Source organism: Pleurodeles waltl, chromosome 10 (assembly GCF_031143425.1).
Source record: "Pleurodeles waltl isolate 20211129_DDA chromosome 10, aPleWal1.hap1.20221129, whole genome shotgun sequence".
NCBI lineage: Eukaryota > Metazoa > Chordata > Amphibia > Caudata > Salamandridae > Pleurodeles > Pleurodeles waltl.
The window spans coordinates 858,046,354-858,071,733 of NC_090449.1; the positions used below are offsets into that span (position 1 = coordinate 858,046,354).

General features: G+C 43.8%; 1 protein-coding gene across 2 annotated transcripts in view; it reads right to left on the minus strand.

Annotated features, from left to right (window-relative positions):
• Positions 1 to 25,380, minus strand: part of ADAM22 (ADAM metallopeptidase domain 22) — a 1,118,190-nt gene that overhangs the window by 371,925 nt on the left and 720,885 nt on the right. For both annotated transcript variants that reach the window (XM_069211564.1, XM_069211563.1), the window contains exon 11: positions 13,647 to 13,813. In XM_069211564.1, coding sequence (XP_069067665.1) covers positions 13,647 to 13,813 — 167 coding nt within the window. The remainder of the gene's footprint in view (positions 1 to 13,646; positions 13,814 to 25,380) is intronic.

Sequence of the window (25,380 nt, forward strand, 5' to 3'; positions counted from 1 at the left end):
CATAAAATGTAGATTTTCCTATTCCCATGACGGAAAAGTCTCAATTTTATTAAAGACTCGGAGGCGAGTATTATCCCTCCACTTATCTTAACTTTGTTAATTTTTTCCCACCCTTCTCTAGCACCATTGCCCATCACTCAGCCTTCTACATAGAACTTCCAACTGTTCTTCAGCCTCTGCTTGTCAAGATTTCAAGGCGCCATTTACCACTTCAGTTGCTACGGATCAAACTTATCAGCATCCTTCATGGTTATCTCGGACTTTGAACTTTTGTTCCGATGTCTTATCGTTCCTTATGGCAATTCTTATTTTATTTACTATATTTCCTTTGTTTAATAATTGACTTCCTCGCAAGAAAAGAGGGCTGTTCGCAGTCAAGTGATGTCATAATGCATGTGTACGTGATATGATTGGTTAATACTGTTTGAACTACGTTTTTATTCCCATTGGCTAGTGTTCCCTGGCCTTCTGGGAATTGTAGTGTTTTCTTGACTGCTGCTGTTTATTAAAGTAAGAAAAGAAACGCATAATACTCGCCTCCGAGTCTTTAATAAAATTAAGACTTTCCGTCATGGGAATAGGAAAATCTACATTACATTTAAAAACTACAGAGATTTAATGGTAGCAATCATTTGAAAAGGCTCCCAGAATATAGAAATGAAATCACATATTTTTTTTTTTTTATGATTTGATGTCTTAAATCATCTTGTCAGATGCTTAGAGAATATGCATGCGTAATAAACCACTGTTCTCAAAACCTTGGACTCGGAACACTGAGCTCTAGGAAGAATATGTGAAACATAGCTGGTTTGGGCAGAATAAAAGAGATGTGCCTTTTATTACAGGAATGGAATAACAGTAGATTGCTGTTCTGCTGAGTGTAACAATGTACAGGTTTTATAGAAAGCATTACATTGAGAGATATACTAAACTGCATTGCTATATTTGCTGTGTTACGCTCAAGACATCATTCTAATTTTTTGTGAACTTGTTTAACACTGTTAACTAAATGTAGTTTTCTTTGCAATCCATTTCCCATCAACACCCCTGTATATTACAAAAGCAACTTCTAAAATAGTGCAACATATCCTGGTTCAGTGGTTATGGACAGTGTGGCAGACAGTAAAGAATTCTTGTTATAGGTACTGCTGGACTAACTACGTATACCATGTGCCCCATGTATGACCATAATGAGGTAAACTCTTGTTAGACCGGTCAGCCTTAGGCTGGTCTTCCCCCAAACCTTTTGCCTCCTCCTCCAATTTTGCTGAACTTATTTGTGTTGGCCTTAGGACTCTGTGCACTTTACCACTTCTAAGCAGTGCTAAGGTGCTTGTGCTCACTCCCCTAAAACATGGTTAAATTAGCTCATACCCAATGGGCATACCTAATTTACTTGTACATCCCTTGTAGAGTGGTATACCATATACAAATGACCTTGTAATTAAAAGCTATCAGTGGACCAGCAGCACTTATCGTGACACCCTCTTATTAGCACTTTAAAACATGTTCCAGGCCTGCCATTTCACCCTGAAGGCAGGTGTAAGCTGCCATGTCGACTTGGCATTAAAATTAATTTGTCAAGCCTTAAACTCCCCCTTTTCATATATGTCATCCCTAAGATAGGCCAAAGGGAATGGTGCTGTGTAATTAAAAGGCTGGACATGTACTTACATGTCCTGGGAGAGAAACACTAATAAACTATTTTTTCACTACTGTGAAGCTGCCTCCTCCCACAGCATAACACTGGCCATTCCTTATTATATTTAAAAAGCTGCAATTTCCAAATGTGAGGTGGTAGCTATTTGGTGTCATTGGAACTGTAGTGAAATATCTAATGGTAAAGTCGGGTTTGTGATTACAGTGTAAAAATTCAATTTTTAGAAAGTTGGCATTTTTGTGCCCTTAGCCCTTTTGTGCCTGTAGGCCGGCCTGGGTGTAATTGAAAGACTTTGAGAATTCCTCACAGACAGTCCCACAATAGAGAGGATGGGGGAAGAGCTGAGCACAGCCGCACTTGAAACTAAATAACCTGTGCTCTACCTTCACACAAAGGGCCTAACAACCTTAAATTGTCACTGCAGCCAGTTTGAAGTCAGGGCAGGAGAGTTGAGAAACACCATGCACTTCAAAGTCACTGTCTAGAAGCTTCTTCAACCTTCCAGAAAGAGGGCACCAGGGTATAAAAAGGGGACCTCAGACACCAACTAGCTCTTCAGTATATTTCTGTGTCTGCTGATACTCTGCCAGGAAAAGGACCGCTGTGCTGCTGGAAAAACTACCACTCTTCTGAGCTGCTGCTTTAAATGACTACTGCCCTGTTGCCCTACTGCTCTTCAACCTTCTGCCTGGATACAAGGTCTGAATCTTCAATAGACTCAGGGCCTCCAGAGTAACTCCCAAGGGCTAGTTTGCTGGCCTCCTTTTCAGAACCAGAGGGACACAACAGGCTTCCTCCATCTCGAACCTGAACCTGGATACAGCCTGAATGATTCCTGACCCTCCAAGTGGTGCTCCTCTAGTCCTGGACCCTTGAAACTGGTGTTAAAGGTGCCCAGATAGCCAAAATCTCAAAGTGAGGTTTTTGACTAAATTTGCTCTAATGTAGAAAATGTTCACCAGAGCTTCAACACAAGGCTATCTGGCAACGATGCCCCCTCTTCTGACACCTCCTGCAGTCTTGCCCTATTGAACTTTACCTACTTAGAACATTTTTCACAGAATTTTCCTAAGTCCAAATATAACCACTCACCAGACCCAATCCACGTCTAGTCCCCAAACTGTGCTCCATTGCAGTCAGCCATATTTTTCAGCATTGACCCGGTCTTGTGCGACTAAATGTCCACGGTTGGCGCTTTGATCTTTTAGGCGCTAGTTTTTACTAAAAATATTAAAAATTCATGACTACATTTTTACTTATTGGATTTCTGTTGTCTTGGTGTCAAATAACTGATTAAAATTTACTGTATTTTATTAAATTGGTTTGGGATTTTTCTTGTATTGTGTTTCCACCTTATTACTGTGTGTGTGCTGCATAAATACTTTACACATTTCTATATGTTAAGCCTGACTAATTTTTGTGGCAAGCTACCTAGGTAAAACACAGGTTTTATTTTATGGCTGTTTTTGGTTCACACTACAAGGGATTGTGGCTTTTGCTTGACCAGGGCTCACACCCCAATATACCAAGAGCCCAATTTCTAACATTTGTGTTCAGAGGTCTGGATAAGTACTTGAATTTGTGCAGTACCATACAGTGTTTTCTGCTCTAGAAAAATCCCAGTTAAATAATTTCATACCAACTCAAGCCTTCTACATTTTCCTTAGTCTCAATTGGCTGTTGTGCCTTTTTCTAACTGTAAGTAACTTTACCCATCTCTACTGCCAAGAACATGGAATTGTTAAATGTTGATGACCTCACTAGGCCTGAGATGCAAATGCTCTGCAAGGAGAGAGGGCTGAATGTGGCAGGAAAGCTTAGAGGGCTGAATGTGGGCAGGAAAGCTTCCAAAGTGGATCTGGAGATAGCCCTTTGTCCCTATGAAGAAGTCAAGAGGTTTCAAGCAGCCACAGTGGAGGATGACCCTGAGGACAGCATGGATCTGAATGAGGATAAGGACTAAGAGAGGGGAATTGAGCTGCAGGAAGGGTCCCACTGCCCCGGGAGAGGATCCAGAATGCCTCTGATGAGGCAGCAAACAGTGTGCTTTCCGGGGCCTGTCACCAGGCGAGTTGGAGATCAGGAAGAAGAAGAGGAAGCTCAAGCTGGAACTGGCCATGGTAAAGCTGGAGGCTGAAAAGAAGAAGGCGCAGGCTGAGAGGGGCTTGGCAAAGGAGAAGGCTGAGAGCATCTTACCTGAAAAGAAACTACTGTTGGGCATGCAAAGAGGATGGGAGAGCTGGAGCTAAAGGCATGGCAACTTTCAGGACCCAACAGTAATGGTGGCAGCATACCAACAGTGTCTGCTGGAGAGATGAGAGTCTGCTTACCTCAGAAGCTGGCTCCTAACTATGTGGTGGGAGATGATAAAGGCAAGTGGTTTGCTGCTTATGAAGTTGCACTCCAGGTACACAAGGTGCCAGAGGAAAGCTGGCGGGGTAGCTTGTGGAAACACATGACCACAGTGGGGAAGGATACACTGCTTACACTAGAGGCAGTCCAGGTATGCCTCCATGAAGGCAATACTATTTACTAAGTTTGGGATGACCCTTTAGACATACCATCAGACATTCAGGGACAGCCACAAACTCCTAAACCAGTCCTGAGTGGATTTCCTAGATGATGCCAGCAAAGCACAAAGGGCTGGGGTAGGGGCAGCAAAGTGGATGATTGTACTGGGCTATACAACCTAATCCTGAGGGAGCACATGTGCAATAGTTGTTTTATAGAGCTGTCCCAACACGTAATGCATAGCAAGCTTGCTGATCTTAGGAAGCCTGCTGAGGAGACAGACCTCTGGGTCAGCATCATAGTGTTTAAGAAGGCATCTGTAAGAGACTCTCAAAAGGGTGGTCAGGGATCCCACCAGAAGAAGGAAGAGGGAAATAAAAACAAAAAGGAGAACTCACAAGGCCCTAAAATAGTTCAGAGGACAATGGGTCCGAATCCCAATCTGGCCACCAAAAGAAAGATTTTGTGGACAAAAACACTGGTAAGTTTGCACACAAGTGCTATGAGTGCTACCAGTATGGGCATGTCAAGGGAGATGCTGAGTCCTCCAAGAGGGTGCAGACCCCCAGTGGTGGACAATCCCATGGGTTTGCCAGTGTAGTGCTTGGACAGGAGATGGTCCCAGTCAGTGAAGGAGGGATGGCTGAGGTTACCTTAGTGTTCCTGGGTGATGAAGAGATGGTACCAAAGGCCCAAATGCCTGCCAATACGTCCAAGTATAGGCAATGGGTCAACATCAATGGGCAGAGGGTGGAGGCTCTGAGGATGCAGGAGCCAGTATGACTACTGTCAGATGTCTGGTGTCCTCAGAGCAAGTGATACCCAATACATTCCACCACATTTTAGTAGCGGACAACCAGAACAGCCACTATCCTGTGGCTCTGAATCTCTTCGAGGGTGTGTGAAGGGAAGGTCTCAGGTCTTGTGAAGTAGCTGTGAGCCCTGCTATGCCCGTGGACTGTCTGTTACAGAATGATCAGGAGCATACTGCCTGGAAGGAAGTAAGGCTCCTGGAAAGAAATGGAACTCAGGTCACACCTTGAAATTTTAGGGTTGCCTGAGTGGATCTGCGCTACCACCAGGTCCATGTCTGCCCAGGAGGGGAGTCACAAAGAAGGAATGGCCCAGAAAGCTGCCACGAAAGGAAAGGGAAATGGGCACGGTAACCCATGCCCTGAATATCCCACAGTACAGGTGGATGGACAGCTGGAGTAGGACACCCCAGAGCCTAAAGGGGAGGACATTGCCTCCCTTGGTGGCCTGCCTGAAGTTGCTGGAAGGCAAGTATAAGGAGAATCCACCAGGGAGGAGTTCTAGTAGAAGGTGGATTTACCAGGGAGGAGTTCTGCAAGGTGCAGAAAGAGTGGCCAACTCTTGAGGGCGCCTGAGTCAGCAAGCTGAAGCCCAGGCAACTGGTGACACCTCTGGGGATCATCTCATACACTGAGGGAATGACCTCCTGTATAGTGAGCCTAAGGCAAATCGTGATCTTGTAGTTCTTCAATGTTACAGGGCCGTCCTAATGGGGCTGACTCATGATATACCTCTGGAAGGACATCTGGGGCAGGACAAGACCTTTGCCAGGCTTGTCATCTACTTCTATTGACCTCGGATAAAGTCAGCCTCTGATGCATTTTGTAGGACTTGTCTTTTCTTCCAGGCTAGTGTGAAGACTGGGAAAAAGCTGAAAGATCCCCTGATTCCCATGCCTGTTGTTAGCATACCCTTTGAGATGATAGGCATTGATATTGTAGGACCTTACACCCCAAGATACCCTTAGGCAACAGGTTTATCCTAGTCTTGATGGACCATGCCACAAGGTACACAGAGGCCATTCCGCTGAAGTTCATCACTGCCCCTGTAGTGGCTAGGGCCCTGATGGAGATTTTCACCAGAGTGGGTTTCCCCAAAGAAATGGTGTCAAATATGGGCACCAACTTCATGTCTTTGTACATGAGGTCCATGTGGGAGGAGGATACATTTTCCACACCTATCAATCAATCAGTTTTTGTAAAGTGTGGCTATTCACCTGTGAGGGTCTCAAGGCACTGGGGGGGAGGAGAGAGGCCTCATCCGAAGAGTCACGTCTTGAGGTTCTTCCTGAAGATTGTGAGCGATGGGCTTTGTATGAGGTGCAGGGGAGGTTGTTCCAGCTCTTTGTTGCGATGTAGGTGAAGGATCGTCCTCCGGCAGTGGTTTTATGAATGCGAGGGATGGTGGTCATCCACAAACCAATAGGCTTTTTTAAATTATCAACAAGAAACTTAAAGGCATGATTATGGGCCTGCCTGAGCCCATGAGACGGACGTGGGACGTTCTCTTACCATGCCTGCTGTTTGCTTACAGAGAGGTGCCGCAAAAGGGAGTGGGCTTTAGCTCAATTGATATCCTCTGTAAGCACCCTGGAAGAGGACATCTTAGTCTGGCCAAGGAGGTGTGAGGGCAAGCTCCCAAGAAACCCCCAAGGATGTGGTTAGCTACATTCTAGCTCCCAAAAACCAGATGGCCAAGTTCTGGAAGAAAGCTTCTGAGAACTTGAAGACTAGCCCTGAGGTAATAAAGAAATGGTATGGCTAACCAGCTACCATGTTGGATTTCCAGTCTGGGGTGGGGGAGCCAGAGAAGCCCAGGGCTCTTGAGGACCCGTGGAATGGGCCCTACAAGGTGGTGGAGAATAAAGGGAAGTTCACCTATCTGATGCATCTCAGGGCCCCCAGAAACCCCTTAAGTGTACTCCATCTCAAAAGTCTCAAACCCCATTATGAGAAGTTTGAAGTCACCATGTTGCTGGTGACCGATGATGGGGAGGAGGCGGAGAGGGAACCTCTTCCTGATCTCCTGTCATCTAAAGAAAGGATAGGTCAGTGGAGGGTGTCAACTTCTCCCCTACTCTAACCCCAGAGCAGCAGAAGGACAGTCGCCAATTACTGGAACAGTTTCCCTCCCTATTTTCCCTCACTCCAGGGCTCACACACTGGCTAGGAAAAGGCTTTTGAATTGAGTGATAAGACTGGCACACTATCAGCTGCTGGAATGAGAGAAAATGGTTCTATCTCTGTTAATTTACCTACTGGAGAAGGGGGCTGACAAATAACTAGTGCTAAAAAAACAGGTTGCTGCAGCATTTGTGAGGTATTATCAAAATAATTGTAACCTATAGAGTTTTGTAACAACCATTAAAGATAGCAATTTAATTAGGAAATTGAGACTCCCAAACCTTAGTGATACTAGGCAGCCATATTTCTAGGCTGCTTCATCCAATCACCATTCCATTGTTTATATACACCCAGAAACTACATAGATCCCAACAGGAAGGCAACAAAACTTACACCACAAGATCTGTGCAAACATTTTACATATATTCGTCCCTTTATTTCAATAATTATTGGGGACTATAACGGGAGGTGGAGGTATACCAGCATCATGGGAATAAGCCAAGATTATTTTCTTGGCTAAGAAAGTGAGCCCATTGCAATTACCCACATTATACCAATCACTTTTGTTAATTGGAATAGATGCAAATATCCATGTTAGCATTATAGGAAACAGACTGCCCATTTACTCACTCATTAGTCTTCTTTTAGGTGGTCTTCTCCCAACTCCTGTTTTTTCTGTATCTTTTTGTTGGCCTTAGGATCCTGAGCACTTTACCACTGCTGATGAGTGCTAAAGTGCATGTGCTTCGCCCCTAAACATGGTAACATATTGTATCTACAACTGGCATATTTCATTTACTTGTATATCCCTTGTAAAGTGGTATACCATATACCCAGGACCTGGAAATTAAATGCTACTATTGGGCCTGCAGCACTGATTAGTCACCCACACAAGTAGCCTTTCAAACCTGTCTCAAGACTGCCATTGCAGAGGCTATATTTGAAGATTGACTGCCACTTTGACTTGGCATTTAAAACCTCTTGCCAAGCATTAAACTCCCCTTTTATTACATATAAGTCACCCCTAAGGTAGGCCCTAGGTGACAGATAGGGCAAGGTGATCTGTAAGTAAAAGGCATAACATGTACTTGTAAGTTTTACATGTCTTGGTAGTAAAAACCTCCCAGTCGTTTTTCACTACAGCGAGGCCTGCTCCTCTCATAGGCCAGCATTGGGAAGTCTTTAACATACTTTTAGGCTATAATTCCTGATCAGAAAGGAGTAACTACATCATGTTTCATATCACTGGAATGTTAATGATGAATCCTCTTTACTGGTAAAGTCAGACTTAACATTACTATTTTAGAAAGTGGGCATTTCTCTGCTCTTACTGCTCTGTGTGCCTTGCAGCTTGTCTCTAATAGACGTCTGGGCTAGGTGACAGCTACAGTTTGTGCTTTCCCACTAGACAGCCACAAACACAGGAAAGGTGGGTGTGACAAAGGACTCATCTGCATTCTGATGGGCCTTCCTGGGCTGGAAAGGTGGAAGGGAGCTAACACTCACACTTCAATAGGGAAGCCCCTGTCCCAACAACACAGGCCTGAGTACCCCCTACTGGTGGCCTGGAGCCAGGGCTAGGAAGAAAGGATCTCTGTGTACTTCACAGAGCTGCTCTGAAGTCACCCCCACTTCAAAGGCACATTTGTGTATAAGTACTGAATCTCTGACTCTACCAAATCAGTACACTTCTGGACTTGTGAAGAACTAGACTGTTGTTCTTTAAGGTCTGCCACTTTGTCTGAACTGACTGTTCCAAAGAATTGCTTTTCTGCTTTGTTGAGCTGCCCTTCTGATCTCTGCCCTGTTAAGGACAAGGATTTGACCCATCCTGCTGAACCTGGAATGACTCCAAGGGCATGCTGGCTTGCTCACTGTTCTTCTGCAGACTCAGGGACATCAAAGACTGCTTGCAACTCTCCTGGTGCTGCTGGACTCTGCCATCTGTGAGTCCTACCCTTGTCTGAGGTGACCCCTCCAGTCCTGGGCCTCAGAAGTGGGTCCTGCAGATGATGTCTACAACAACCGATGCATCGTCTCAAGTTCATGAGAATTTCCACCACATCACTCCCTTGATGCGACGCAGAAACTGTTCCACTACAGAAGATTCACAGCCTGTGTGTCCCAATGACGACACTCTGTGTGGCTCAATGACGACTCATTGCCTGTTTTTTAGTGGAGCCGGATGATGACACATTGACTTGAATGGGAGGAAAATACTACTGCATCGATCCCTCAACATTGAAGCTTTGCTCATCAAAGGTACTGTTTCAGTGGACCCTGCTTCGGTTCTGTAGCCGGCCTACTCTCCATCATGATCAGCCTGAACTTTAAATCTGCAAAAGTCCCTCATGACCTGAAGTAATATTTTGACCACCAGTGTCTTATAAGCACTGTTTTCACTCACATTTAGGGCCTCATTATGAGGCTGGCAGTGGCAGTCAGGACCACCGCTGCTGTGGCGGTCCAACCGCCACATTAAGATCCTGAGGGTTAGACTGCCAGCACCACTGGGATCCATTATCCCAACGGGCTGGCGGCAGCGACTGCAATTGGCCAGGGCAGCGCTGCATGCAGTGCTGCCCTGCTGATTACAATCTCGTTCTCCACCAGTCTTTTCATGGCAGTTTTAATGCCATGACAGGGCTGGCGGAGAAGAGGTGCAGGGGGTCACAGGAGGGTCCTGCACTGCCCATGCAATTGGCATGGGCAGTGCAGGGGTCCCCTGATCAGCACCATCGCAATGTTCACTGTCTGCAAGATTGCGAAGGTGCTAGTGTACCCTGCGGGGGCAGCAATGTTGCTGGTTCGATTTCAAGCAGGAGACAATGATGCCGCCTGTTTCCCACTATGCTGATGGGTGGAAGCCTTGGTTTCTGCCATTCAGCCTAGCGTGAAACACCTAACAGGTCCGGCAGGGTGGTTGCCACTATAGCAGCAGCCCCCCTGTGGGGAGTTTGGTGGACAGGCTATCCCGTCCGCCAAACTCAAAATGAGTCCCTAAATATTTAAAAATGCATATCTCGACTTCTACTGATTTACTTTTTGTAATTTTGGTCTTGGTTTACTCAGATAAACATTCTCTAATTTTCTAAACCTGCGTGAAGTCTTTTTGTGTTGTTTTCAATATGTTACTCTGTGTGTGTTGCACAAATACTTTACACATTGCCTTTAAATTAAGCCTGCCTCCTCTGTGCCAAGCTACTAGATGGTGACCACAGGTTAATTTAAGTTGTGTTACTGACTTACCCTGACTAGGATTGTGATCCCTACTTGGATAAGGGGCATACTTCTGCCAATTAGAGACCTCATTTCTGACCCTCCCCTTCACAGCACGGCTTTCCTTTCTGAAGAGACATGCCCTCCAACACCATTTGTAATTTCTATGTTTATATGTGAAATATTTGGATCAGGATGTAGGGTTGATCACTATTGATGCAGAGAAGGCAATCAGTGAAGCAGAGTGGGCATTCCTTTTTAATACACCAGTAAAGCTTGGTACACCAAAACATTGTGCACAATCCATTGGAAACTATGCAAAATCCTTGAACATCGAAGCTGATGAATAATCCAATGTCAGAATAATTCTTCACATTCTGACGTACATGACAAGAGTGCTCACTTTCCTCTGTTCCATTTGCACTTTTTCTAGAACCATAACTGTAATAGAGCAAACTGATAATGCAGATGATGCATTAATCTTTGCAGGTCACTATAGTGAACCAACAGCAGAGATGCAAAAGATAGAACTGGAGTTTGGGTGTTAATCTAATTAAGATGATCATTCTTGTCAAGTTTTTAAATCTTTTCTGACCCTTCTCAATTGACATTGTGTTAGTGAACTTATATTGAGGCTTTTGAAGCCAGGTGATAAGTTCAATTTTTACAACTTCCTCGGTTGCAAAGTAGGTTGCTATTGACTAATTTTAAATTTTACTATTAGGTAGTGGAGGGAGTATGTAGCAGGATGGAACAACTTGCAGTCTTCTGTCTTAATTACATATTTTGATCTCTACAGATATCCGAAATTATATGATCTTGGATGCACAGAACCAGAACCCCAAATAAAGCAATACTCATTTTTAGAGATTTAAGCAAGACCTAGCATAATATGACTTTAAAAAAAAATATTCCAACAACATGGGTACTGGCTGGTCTGGGACAATCCTTTTGGCAGAGTTAAGGTAATGATTAATGGGATAACTCTGTACTTCAATTTGTGAATCATTCGTTTGATGAGCGTGGAGATTAATTTTGGATCCTAAACTGAATATTTTGAATTACATACAACTAAGAGATGTTTTTGTTAAAAGAAAACAGTTCAATTTTTCTGCGTATCCTGAAAAATTGTAGAGTTTGTGCATTGGGCAAGAAAAAACAAAGATAAAAGATTTGATTTTTTTAATGTTATTATTTATGTTTTACCATAGCGGGTAGATAAATAGTCAAGATATTTGGGATTCCCAATTAATGAGACTTATGGACTAACGACTACATTATGACCCTCGAAATTTTAAATTAGAGGAATTAGAATGCACCAAACAGTAATGTTGATTGATGCAGACAAAAAGAGGCCAATCTAATTCATATGATGGCTTCTTGTGAAAAGGTGACAGAATACTGGACACGATATTTGAGAAATGTACATATAAAATGATTGAATTAAGGGAAGTAAAACCTACTGTAATACATATAATAGTGTGAATAGTAGGAAATGGAAGAACCATGGATCACTGTGCTATTAAATCGGGCAGAATATTAACTGTGCAACATTGGAAAGACCCATATCTTCCTAGTGTAAAAGACTGGTCCATAGAATTACTTTTAAAAAATAATGATGGACATACGTCCAACATATGAGACGGTTCGGAAAATCTAGATGAATTTTGATGGAACCAAACTATAGAGAGAACCTTTAGACCAGATTTTGAGTTTAGTGGATAAGGGACACCGACACAACCATAGCAGAGCACTCTGTCCATCAAACAAATGGTCTGCCCACTTGACTGAGAGCAGAGCAAACTGGGTTCGGAAAACTGAGACACCACACATGATCGAGATACACAGCACTGGCCACGCCAGCAATGTGGACTACTGTAAGGACTTTTGTGATTAACTAAAGTAAGTCTCATCAAGCACTGCATTTTTCACAATGTATATGGGATAAATGTGTGCTGCTATGCCAGGAAGTGTGCTCCCTTCCCACTTTTTGATTGGCTAAATTTTGAAGTTATTGACTTGACAAGCTCAGGAGAATGCACTGGCGTTCTGGGAGAGGTGCTGAAACCTCAGAAGACTTATACTATCATTTCCAACCACACCTCCAAACTAATTTCATACTTTCTGAAAAAGGTCAACAATCCAATAGATACACAGCACTGGCTGCGCCAACAATGGTGAATGGTGTGAAGACTTGTGAATTTAACTAAACTGAGTGTTATTATACACAGCATTTACCACACTGCGGGAGAAATGTGTGGTGGTATGCTAAGCAGAGTGGTCCCTCCCCTCTTTTATGTATAGTTCTTATTCTTGGAAGAGGACATGGGAAAAGAACTGACAGGTTCAACAAGTAAAAAACAAGCCTTTAATGAGGGTAGGGAATGAAGCGCCATTGTTACAGGGCTTACCTGAGTGACTGGAAGGAAGCAACTCACTGGCAGAGTATTTAAGCCCAGGGAAAGCGAAATTCAAATGTCCAGAGTCTCTATTGCTGGGTGCAGCACGGGTGTGGATGGGCCCAGAGGTTCTTGCCTTTGGTGTTCTGACTGCTTACAGAAGGTGAGATAAAATAGAGCAACCAAGTGTGCGGATCCAGGCACCTCCAATTACTAGAATGGGATAAGTTAGATATTGCGAAAAATAATATCCACATACCGGCTATGAAGGAGGCTTTTCATATTGTCAGGACCCATTTGTAGCTGACAGAAAGAAAGTAAACTGAGATCTAAAGGCATCCTGAAACATGGTGGGGATGATTGCTCCATAGAGGATTTGAACACTTTCAACAGGTTTGTGTCTGCTGCATTGAATTTTTTGGGCGGTATTCACCAAATCATGTCAACAGATTTGAGTTGCGTCATTTGCATTTTTCAGTTATAAAAAGCTAATGGGGGAATTTTAATTTTGAGGTGCAAGTTTTTTTTTACATAGCTCTAATAATAATATAAAATTCATAAAATCGTGTGGCATTGTGTTAACACGCACAGTGCACTCTACTGCTGACAAATTACAATACCACATACAATTTTGAATATCAACATACTGAAAAACCGGAGAAGTTAAAACATTTTACGTGGCATGGCCCCTCATCTTTATAAACGGACAGTTGTTCACAACTGGATAGCAGACGAGCTAATGATGACACTAGAAGGAAAGACTCTAGTAAAGTTACATGAGAAAATATATCATTTGTTTTTAATTCATCAATGCCTTTTGGACAAATGGATTATCTTAAATCCCTTGATCACCAAGATTTAAAAATAAATCGTAAAAAACATAAACAAGATTACAGAATTATGCAATCCAAATATACATACGAGAAAAGATGAACGGCGTCACTTTTTTCTTTGATGAAATCCCTCCTGTATTTCATGAATTCGCGCAGTGTCATCAAAGGGTTTTCAGAGATGCTGAACTTGTTGTCAGTAGCCCACGTTTCCATGGCAATCAATACTATCCTCGTGTTAAGTTGCTCTTTATATATCTAGTGCATTAACAAAATGGACGCGTCAGATGCGTATAGTGGCTGGTTCTCTCTTCGACACAATGTAACAATCTGTGATCTAAAGTTCAAAGCAGTTTTTCATGAAAAGCAAAGCTCCTTTCATCACATCCTACACATAGATCCACTTCTTCTAAGCAAGCAGTTCAAATATTTAAAATCCCACCGCTGCTAGTCTTCACAACTAATGCAGCATCAATTTGGGGGCCCAAAGAAGGCCTGCTAAGAAGCAGTCTGAAGACAAATGAGGAGTTTGTGTAGAAAGACTCTTGACCCCATACACACCTGTATGCGAGAAGACAGGGTACATTGGGACAGATATACTTGAAGATGTTTTTACCAGATACCTGTGCTACTAAAATATTTAGCAGCTTTTGTCTTCCATCTGGAAATACAGAGATAAGGCGCAAAAATTCTGTAGTTAACAACTACAAAAAAGAAAGGTGATTCAGGGACTTCATATTCTTGTTTAGTGTAAATCAAATAGAATGAATGAGCCCAAAAACATAACAAGTGAGCCTTAGCAAGTTTTTGCACGGCTGTCACAACAATAGACAGTCTAGGTGTTTGCCTAGATTGCCACATATTGGTTAGCAGTGTCACATAGGATCTTGACTTTAATGTTGGCATGAACCGGCCCTGCCGCCAGGAGGACACGGATCTGGTCAGCAGGCCAGTAGTAACAGGTCACCATATCCTGGGGGCAGGAAATGAATAAGAAAAAGAAGCAAGGCCCAGGAGTTCTTTTAGAAGGTAAATCAATCATTTGGGAGGATCATACATGTACTGCCGAGAGGCCCTGAATAATGCCATTTCGATGGCCCGTACTCCGACCCTCCCCCCTTTATGAGTGAACTCGAATCTAGCATGAGTGTTGTGCACACGGGGGTGTTACATACAGGGAAACAACGGAAAGGGAGTCTGATCAGACGCTGCCTTGCCCCCGTAGTCTGGACAGCTCTGCAGGGTATCCGAGCTGTCTTTGAAGCCCCACAAGGGAGGGGGTAGTGATGTTTCCTTGTGCCAAAATCCTCTTAATCGGCTAAGTTCTTACTGTTAGGCCTCACAGTCTGGGATCACCTGATGCAGTGATGGACTTTTGGCCTTTTGGCTTCCCCACTGCTGTTTCATTATATGCTGAACATCAGGCAGGCCAACGTTGGGTGGGGGTTGGATGGGGGCGAAATGCAGGAAAAATTTGATGTGGGTTAGGAAAAGTGGGATGGAAGTTGGTCAGTAATGGGGGGGCGAAGGGAGAGGGAGAAAGCAGGACATGTTCCCTTTATATCTAACAGTAAAGCTCTTTGCACCAGCTCTTCTCTGTGGAAGTCAAAGGGAATAACTCATTTGTATATGTATTTATGAACTGAAGTTGTATTAGCACATTCACTGGAATGTTATGTTAAGAGTTAGCCATATATATATATGATATATGTCTAATGGGCCACCCCCAGCCATAAATGCTAAACTCACAGAGTAATCAATCAAAGTGCATGGATATTCAAAAATATTTTTTGTTTTACTCATGTAGCATTTGTATTCTCAGTACAAAACTGCGAAACACGTTAATAAACACATACAAGAAAATGACTTCAATCAAATTAGACAACAGTACGTGAAAAACGAATCCTTTTTGCTTTTTTTAAATCGTATATAAGTTGTAAGTGATACAACTGGTAAACAATGAAAAAAAAAAAAAAATCGTACAGTTACCTAGTTTGCATCACACTCAGCACAAATAGATACTGAAATTAGTGAACGCAGCAAACAGTGTTATGACTATGGGATCACAACAGCTTCCCAAACAGGCCACCAGTATCCCTTAATACCAACTTTCTGTCGATATCAATGGCCCCCGCCTCCCGGACGTCCAGATAGTGTCAAACAGTACCCAGCATATCGCTGACCGCCTGTCTACCAGCATGGTAGGTTCGCAATGGACCACAAATGTCCCTAGGACGGAATCTCCTGGGCAATAATGTACAGTACGTGTTGCGTTCTCATTGCAAGATGTTAGATCTGTGAGCCAGCTATCTAAAGAAGACGGAGGACCTCTACCCCACGTAGGGTGACCCTGGCATGAAGGCAAATTCTGGACAGTACTGTAAAAAAATCAGGACAAAGGGTCAAAATTTAGGACAAAAATTCAGGAAGAAAGGTCAAAATTCAGGACAAACTTTCAAGAACAAATGGACATGCCTCACTATGTTATCAGTGAATTTGTTTACTCTTTTTTAACACAGCAGTACTTATTCACTGTGGTCTTTTTGTGATTGCCTCCTGGTATGCTACATTCAGGTGTTACATTACGTTCAGTAGTAAACTAATGTCCTTCAGCACTGTGTCAAGGCCATCACCCCTACCCAAATCTACCAAATCTTTCTTGAAGCGAAAGTAACAGCAACATTTTGATTATGTTTCTGAACATTTTAAACCCCCTGGCAAACAGTTTGGGAAACATTAAGGTAATTAATCTTATGCTTGTTTAAGCATATTGAACAAAGACATCTGGCTCACTGCAACTGCCCATAGACTTTCAACAGTCTCACACCTAATGTCAGGATGTGAGGTATCCACTATTTGTCTGTAGTCTCACTGCACAAGAGTGTATGTCTGGGACTCTACATTTATCTCAGAACTGGGAGCAAGTACTTCCAATCAAAGATAATAAAAAAGTAGGATGAAATCGAGATCAGATGGGAGATCCACAGCAACTGATTCAAAGGGTTGTTGGTAAGAACTGGATAAATAAGGAAGAGAAGAACAAGGTGGGACAGTTCCTAAAATCAGACGAGTCCACCATGACTATCGGGAGGTATTGGGTAACTGGGGAGTTGTCTCTGCAGACAGGAGAGAAACAGAAGAGGCACCGTCAAGTGGTTGAACAAGCAGCACCCACCCACCTTGGCAAACTCTTCTGGTGCAATGGTCCACTGTTCGTGCATGTGAAGGGTGAGCAGGGGCCAGACTCCTTGCAAGGTTGTGCAAGGCAATTGCCCGCTTTGTCCATGTCTTAAAATGGTTTTGAAATTGAGGAAAAGCCAAACTAGTGATCTGGGTTATCCCAAAATGTCAAGTACACATACAATCTTCAAACTATTTGGGATGCAAATTGCACAATCAAAATTTTAAAGTGTAATTAGTGTTTCTTTAACATATGGCACTGTTTCCCTTTTATATACAATTAGGCCTCAGATTGAACCAGTTACCTTTCAATACCTAGTGATTAATATCTAACATTCTCCCACTGATTTGCAGGATGGAAATCTCAGCAGAGATCACAGTCCCTCCGAGACCAGTTTGCTTTTTGGTCTTCTCTTCTGCTTTCTGTAGTGGACCATGTGGTAGAAGTGAAGATGGTGGGCTACCCCAATGATAGTATTATTTTGCAAACCTTACCCTGCTCGACCTTCATTCATTCTTCAGACATGCCACACATCTGATTTGGTCGCTGGGGCACCGTTGAGTAGCTCTTTCCACTCTAAAGCAATCCAGGACTGTGGGTGAATTAGGCCTTCTGGACTTAGAACGCTATTATTAGCTGCACAGGTACAATGGGTGGCTCACTGGCTTTCTGACCACCTCACTGTATGAGTTGGGGTTTATCCATAAAGACATTTAAGGAGGGCTTACTGCACTGCTCATTGTTTCCTACTGACCATTCTACGGATCACCATCCGGGGTTATCATGCACAGCTCTCTCTTGCCTTGCTAGAATCAGTAAACTCACTGACACAAAGAAACCCTGTGCTCCTGCACTACCTTTGCTTAGCTTTCCCACTCGCACAGGACGGCTGTGCCCAGAGCAACTCCATCAGTGGCATGCTGCAGGTGTCTTAAAATTTGGGAATTTGTTTCTGGACGGCGAGCTACTAAAATTCCAAAGCCTTGTGGCAGACTACCATCTTCACCCCGGTCAACTCCTTACTTACATCCACCTTAAACAATCATTAAATGCCCTATTTCATGTCTGCCACATAGCAGTAACCCTACATGAGGTGTGCCAGAAGCTCTCCACCATAGTGACTGGTGGCAAACTGATAGACTGGGTGTACCGAGCTTTCCTGCAACATGGAGACCACTCCAAGTCTTCTCGTCATACAACCTGGATGATTGATGTGGCCAAACCTCTGCAAGATATGGACTCAACTAAAATACTGGACTTTCTCCACAAAGTATCCCACGATTGTCACTTTAATTAAATACACGTAGCTTCCCTGGGAATGCATTTCACCCGTTGCTTGCCATTGGCATTGCGGTTTGTAACTCACATTTTGTTACTTTCAATTTGTTGGCTTTATTTGTTTTAAGCTAAGCAGCTTGAGTTCGCCCCTTCCCTTGCCAAACCGTAGTATCCCTTTCTTTAAACAGGCATATAACTCTTGTTCTTATCTCATCACATCTGCTGTGCATTCAAAGAACAAGGTCAAATGTCAGGCACTGTCTTTGGTGGGAATTTAGGCCCTCATTACGAGACTGGCGGTCATCAGACCATCAGCCTCACTGTGACGGTCTAACCGACGACCACCGCATTACAAGTTGTGGGGTTTAGCAGAAGCCAAACCTCCACAAGGCTGCCTGGCCCGCTGGTGCGGTCACACTGACGCGGCCCGTGGTGAGCACCTCCAACCCAGTGGCAGACCTCAGCCTGCCGGCCGGATTACAAAGCTGCAGACCACCAGGCTTTCCGTGGTGGTCACCCCACCACAAAAATCCTGGTGGTAACACACCCGGTGACAGTGACAGAATCCCCATTCCTGTCACTGGCACACACCCCCCCACACATTCATACACATGCACACATGCACCCACACATGTCCACACTCTTACAAACATGCACCCCACTCACCCACACACTCGTTACATACACCCACATTCACTCAGAGACACACATTCACTCAGAGACCTACACTGAAACATGCATTCATGCACTTACATGCATTCAGGCACACCCATGCAAATGTACACACGCACACGAACACCCCCATTCACGCGCACCCAAACATTCACATTCAATCGCATACACGCTCGCATTCACAACTCCCTCCACATACACACACACAGTCACCACCCATCTCTGCATACTCGCACGCATTCGCCCCTCCTCCCCCTCCGCATACTCACACTCATACTACACCCCTTCTCCTTCCACATACTCGCACTCATACTACACCTGCCTTCCCCTTCTGCATACTCGTGCTCATACTACACCCCCTCTGCATACTCATACACTCACACATGCAGACACCCCCACATTCAAACTACCACACATGCACTGAAACACGCAGACAGGCAGACACAGACACCCCTCCCCCTGTCCATACCTTTATATGATTAAAACAAATCATTACACTAGGTGATACAATTTCCACACATCATTGTCTGTGCACTGTATAGTTTTATTTGAAAAAACAGTATGTATTTGCAAATATAGTGGCCATTTAAATCAAAAACGTGTTGTCTGCAGTGGCAGTGTGTTACCACACCATGCATACTCCACTCTGCTCTGCACCACTCCACACCACCACATCCTACTCTGCATCACTCCACTTTACACCACTCCATGTCACTGAACTGTGGGACACTGCACTCTTCTCCGCTCTTCTCCACTCCACTCTATGCCACTGCACTCTGTTTCTTCACACTACACCTCTCTACCCTACTCTGTACCACCCTATTCTATGTCAAAGCACTTTATGCCTATCTACATCTCTGCACTCTGTGCCTCTGCACGCTATACCACTCTAGTCTAGGCAACACCAATCTAGTACGCACAACTCCACTCAATGCCACTCTGCAACAGTGCACTCTATGCTACTGCACTCTATGCTAATACACTCTATGCTAGTGCACTGTACTCTGTTACACTCAACTCTATGCCCCTGCACTCTGCATCAATACACTGTACATCACTCTAATCTTCCCTGCACCTCTCCACTCTATGCCACTTCACTCTCCTGTGAAACAATCCACTTTACGCCACTGCACTCTGCGCCACTCCATTCTATGCCACTGCACCCTACCCTTCACCTCTCCACTCTATGTCACTGCACTCTACTCTGAAACAATCTATTCTATGCCACTGCACTCTACGCCACTCTGCTCCACTGCACTCTGCTCCACTGCACTCTACACCAGTGCACTCTAAACAACTGCGCTATACACCACTGCACTCTGACTCTCTACTTTGCAACACTGCACTGGCCACCACTATACTCTACACCACTCTACTCTGTACTACTGCACTCTGCACCAATACACTCTATTCCACTGCACTCTATGCCACTTTACTCTGCCCCATGCCACTCTATGCCACTGCACTCTACGCCAATGCTCTCTAAACAACTGCACTCTATGCCACTCCCCTTTACTCTGCACCACCAAACTCTACACCACTGCTCTCTGTACCAGTCTATTTCACTCTACACCACTGCACTGACACTCTACTCTACAACATTGCACTCTCTGCCACTGTACTCTACATCACTCTACTCTGTACTACTGCATTCTACGTCACTGCACTCTATGAAACTCTACTCTGAATCACTCAACTCTATGCCACTGCACTCTACAGCACTATACTCTGCTCTGTACCTCTCTACACTACTCTACTCTGCACCCCTCTATGTCACTGAACTCTGTCACGCAAGTCTACTCTGCACTCTATGCCACTGCACCACTCTGCAGTACTACACTCTCTGCCACTCTATTGTATGCCACTCTACTCCACTACACTCTATGCCACTCTACTCTGCTCCATGCCACTCTATACCACTGCACTCCAAACCAATGCACTCTAAACAACTGCACTGTATGCCACTGCCCTCTACTCTGCACCACTGTACTCTACGCCACTGCTCTCTGTGCCACTCTACTCCACTGCATTGACCATCTACTCTGCAACTTTGCACTCTAAGCCACTGTACTCTACACCACTCTACTCTGTACTACTGCACTCTATGCACTCTACTCTGCATCACTCCACTCTAGGCCACTACACTCTACAGCACTATACTCTACTCTGCACTGCACCACTCTACACTATTTCACTCTGCACCACTCTATGCCACTGCACTCTGTGCCAAGCGAATCTCCTCTGCACTCTATGCCACTGCACCACTCTACACTACTGCACTCTCTGCCACTCTATGGTATGCCACTCTACTCTACTGCACTCTATGCCAATCTACTCTGCCCCACGCCACTCCGTGCCACTGCACTCTAAACCACTGCACTCTAAACCACTGCACTCTATGCCAATGCACTTCAAACAACTGCACTGTACCCCACTGCACTCTACTTTGCATTACTGTGCTCTATGCCACTCTACTCCACTCCATACCACTATGCCACTAACTTTTAGCAATGCTGAACAGCAGCCACAAGGCTAAAACACACTGGAAAAGCCAATAACTCTTGTGTAGATGAGACCTTTTGGCTTTGCCAATGTTTGTTAGTACCAGGAGGTACCAAGGTCCCTGAAAGAACTGTGAATTGTGTAAGCCCTTATTTTAAACATGCATTAAACACATCATAATATAGGCTGCTACAAAATGCGCTAGTACACTTCGATTAAATACAAAAAAGTCCTTCTAAAATTTACATTTGAATAATATACAGTTTACACCTAGTAATAATTTTTTTTATAACAGTCCATCAAAACCACACACTCCACAGCTCACCTTGGAATACCATTACAGTGCCTGTCTAAAATAAAATATCTTCAGCAGTCATCAGAAAGCTTCAAGTGACTCCTTTGATTAAAGAAAATGCAGGTTTCCAAGTCCCTTTGCATTTGCAGATTTATCAGTTGCACACATTTGCATTTCTTTAGGGAAGGAGACACGCTAGAAATCAGGCCTGTTTCTTATTTGTCTGCCTTTCCCTCCCTCAGCGCACAGGAGACTCCCTGCCTTTCAGTCCAGCAGGGAAAACTGATCTGTCCTAATTACGTTTTGTCCTTTAGGTGAAAGGCTAAAAATACGGACAAATGCTGTCCGTTAAGCTTTTCATGACGGACAATGGATGGCAGAGCAATATTACGGGCAGTCAGTAAAAATTACGGATGGGTGGTCACCCTAACCCCATGACATAGCCACACATCTTTTACCCAGCAGGTGTGGCAGGCCAACACATTTTCTGGAGTGTTATGGTATCACTTTTACATGGCCCAGAAGCGCCATCAAGGCCACTGGCTGAAGCACCAGGCCCACAATGTCACCCAGAAGCTGGAACAGTCGGGAGAAGTAATGTGCGATCAACGCACAGTTCCATGTCAAATGTATAAAGTCTGCCGCTGGGTTATTACATCTCTCACAGGCATTGCTATCCCGCATCCCAAATCTATATTGTTTAACTGGGGTGTAGTAGGTTTGATGGAAAACATTATAATGCAACAGTCTATGTCAGCCATTGAACTGAATTGAATTAAATTGAATTGACCTGAATTGAATTTATTATTTGTAAAGCACAAACTGTCACTCCCAAGGGAGTATTCTGGCGACATAACGGAGCCAAGGGTGAGAAGGCAGCAAAGGGGACACATCCATAGCTTCATGAGAAAAGAGATAACGAAATAGAGACAATTTACAGAATGTAAGAATAGGAAAGGGCCCCCAAGATCCCAAAAACCCAGGTCTTGAGGCATTTTCTAAATGTAAGTTTGGATTCAATAAACTTCAACTGACTGGGGAAAGAGTTCCAGGCCTTAGCTCCTAGGGCCATAAAACCTTTGCCTCCTTTAGTTTTTAATCTAAAGTGAAGGAGTTTTAATAGATTGGCTTGTGACGATCTTAGAGGCCTGTGGTAGAATAGTGTTTGAAACTTGTGGAGAGAAATTTAGGACTAATCCCTCTCTAGGCTCTGAAAGTGAACAAGATAATAAAAAAAAATACTCTCTTATGAATTGGTAGTCAGTGAAGGGACGTTAGGGCTGCTGAAGCAGAAGTTCTCTTGGGTAGCTTGAGGACAGCTCTTGCGGCAGCATTTTGCACAGTCCAAAGTCTGTGAAGTACTTGTTTTGAGGAGCCCACAAATAGTCTGTTATAATAATCTAATCTGGAGGTAATAAGAGCATATGCTACTGATTTTCTGGCTACTAGCCGTAAGAGATCAAAAAATGTCTTTAAAGATTTTAAGTTAAAACAAATACCTGGAGCTTCCAGGGCACGAGAAATGAACAACAGCTGAGAATCACATTTGACATCTACTGTTAGGGGAGTGGGAGAAATTTAATATAATCAAACTGAGGAGAAAAAATCATTGGCTTTACCAAACAGCATAATCTCCTGCATCCATCTAATAAGGGCACCTAGACAATTTTTTACATTATTTTTTTAGCCCAAAAAAGATTTGTCCAGGGACAGCATAAGCTGGGTGTCATCTGCGTAGGAAATAGTATGAATCAGAAATATCAAGGAGATTAGTACTACCATATAAATATTAAAGAGGGCTGGGCTTAACGATGATCCCTGCAGGACTCTTGCGGCAACCATGGTTTCCTTAGTTATATAGGATTCTAATTTCACCAACTGTTTGCGGCCAGTAAGAACCGATTTCAGCCAGCTATATGCAGATCCAACAATTCCACACTCTTGAATTTGATGTAGAAGAATTTCATTGGAGATGGTATCAAATGCTGCTGATAAGTCCAAAAGTACCATTACAGCATTTCTCCCTTCATCTAGTGTAAGTTTTAAAGAGTTAGCCACTTTCAAGAAGGCAGTTTCTGTGGAGTACTTTGGGCAGAAGCCTCACTGAAAGGCATGGAGTGCCTTTGATGTCTAATGTTAATTGACTGTTTACCATCATTTCCATGATTTTGCTTTATGCCGGCAAAACAGAGATTGGCCTAAGGTTAGATAAATTGGTTGCACTGAGAAAGGGTTTCTTCTTAAGTGGTTTAACCATAGCCACCTTCAGTGAGACCTCCCTGGTGTGACAACAGCAATATTCCCATTGTGTGTCCATTAAGCTGGATGTCTGCCTCCCAGTGATTCCTGGACTGATGGTTCATTCTGGGCATGTCTCGCAGTGTGGAGGTGTATATTAAGTACTCAGTGGTGGCCAGCAGCAAACAAAATAGGTGGGGCGATGGGTAAATATGTAACCAAATGCCAGGCACTAATTAAAACTGGCAGTGCCCTTAGGCTCAAAGCCAAAGCTCTCAATCCTGGTCCGTTTTAAACAATGTTTATAATGGGCCATGATTGAGGTCTCTGGGGATGAGACTGAAGGTACTGCGAGTTTCACACAGTGCCTGTCAGTGAGTTAAATTAAATTAAAATAAATAAAGAATTACTTACACCACTGCTCTTCTTCATTTCATTGGCTCCTCCAGCACAGGCAGCAAACTCTGAGACTCATCCAGCTCCCCTCTACCAGTCCTGGCACTGCTCTCATGTTGCTCATGCAGCATAAGAGAAGCGCCGGGATGGGCTGGAGCGTGCTGGCCCGAATTGACCCTGTAGCTCTTGAAAGGAACATGATTGCCCATTCTTAAAAAGATCCCCCAGCCTTGTGAGCCCCAAAACCTTGTATCTTTTACACATACCATCATGGAATATATCTGGCAGGGCAATTCCAGAAAGGGGTATAGTGATTGAGTTTAGTGATATTGATACGCTTCCTAATCTGGTGCCAAACCTTAAATGCCCCGTCAACCATCTTAAATCTTGTTCTCTTGTAATATCTCCACTCAAAATACCTTAAAAAGCAACTCTCTGATTTGCTGCCCAATGACAATTGATACCTAGAAAGCAAAGCCGCGGGATTGATTTTGGAGGTATTGCCAGTGATCAACACCGCAATATGTTGTAAGATGCAAACCCAGTAATAATGGAAAAATCTAGGAGATGTCCAGCCAGCCGCCGCTCTCCTTGGCTTCTGAAATTCCCAGATGAAGCCAAAACAAAGTCTATCTAATTTAGTGAACCAACTCTGCTGGATGTCCAATGATATGGTTCTGACTAAATACTTCTGGGAGGACCAACATCTTTAAAGCATTGCACCTCACCATAATTGTTAGAAGCAGGTTTCTGACTGTGTAGATCATGCTTAATCCTATTCAATAATGGTAAAAAAATCATCAGCACTATCAACTCGATGTTTGGCATAAGGTTCACTCCTAGATAAGTCACCTTGTCCACCCAGCGATTGTCATAAGATTGGAGGGCTACTGTGCTCATCACTTGGGTCTTACCCTAGTTGAGATGATATCCTGCAATAGCGCCAAACATGCCCGCCTCCTCTTCTATAGCACATAGAGCACTACCAGGGTCATGTGTTACAACAGCTATATCATCGGCATACGCCAATACCTTATAAGACATCTGATTCACTGAAACAGTTTGGATCTTGTTATTACCTTCTATGTAAGCAATGAATGGATCAATGAATAGGGCGAACAAGAGTGGCGAGCAATAGCACCCCTGCCCAGTTCCTCTTGTAATGCGGATCACATCTGACCCCACTGATCTGTATTCTGGCCTTAGGTGTCTGGTAGAGAGCACTGATAGATCTGATAAACCCCGGACAGAATTCCTTCCACC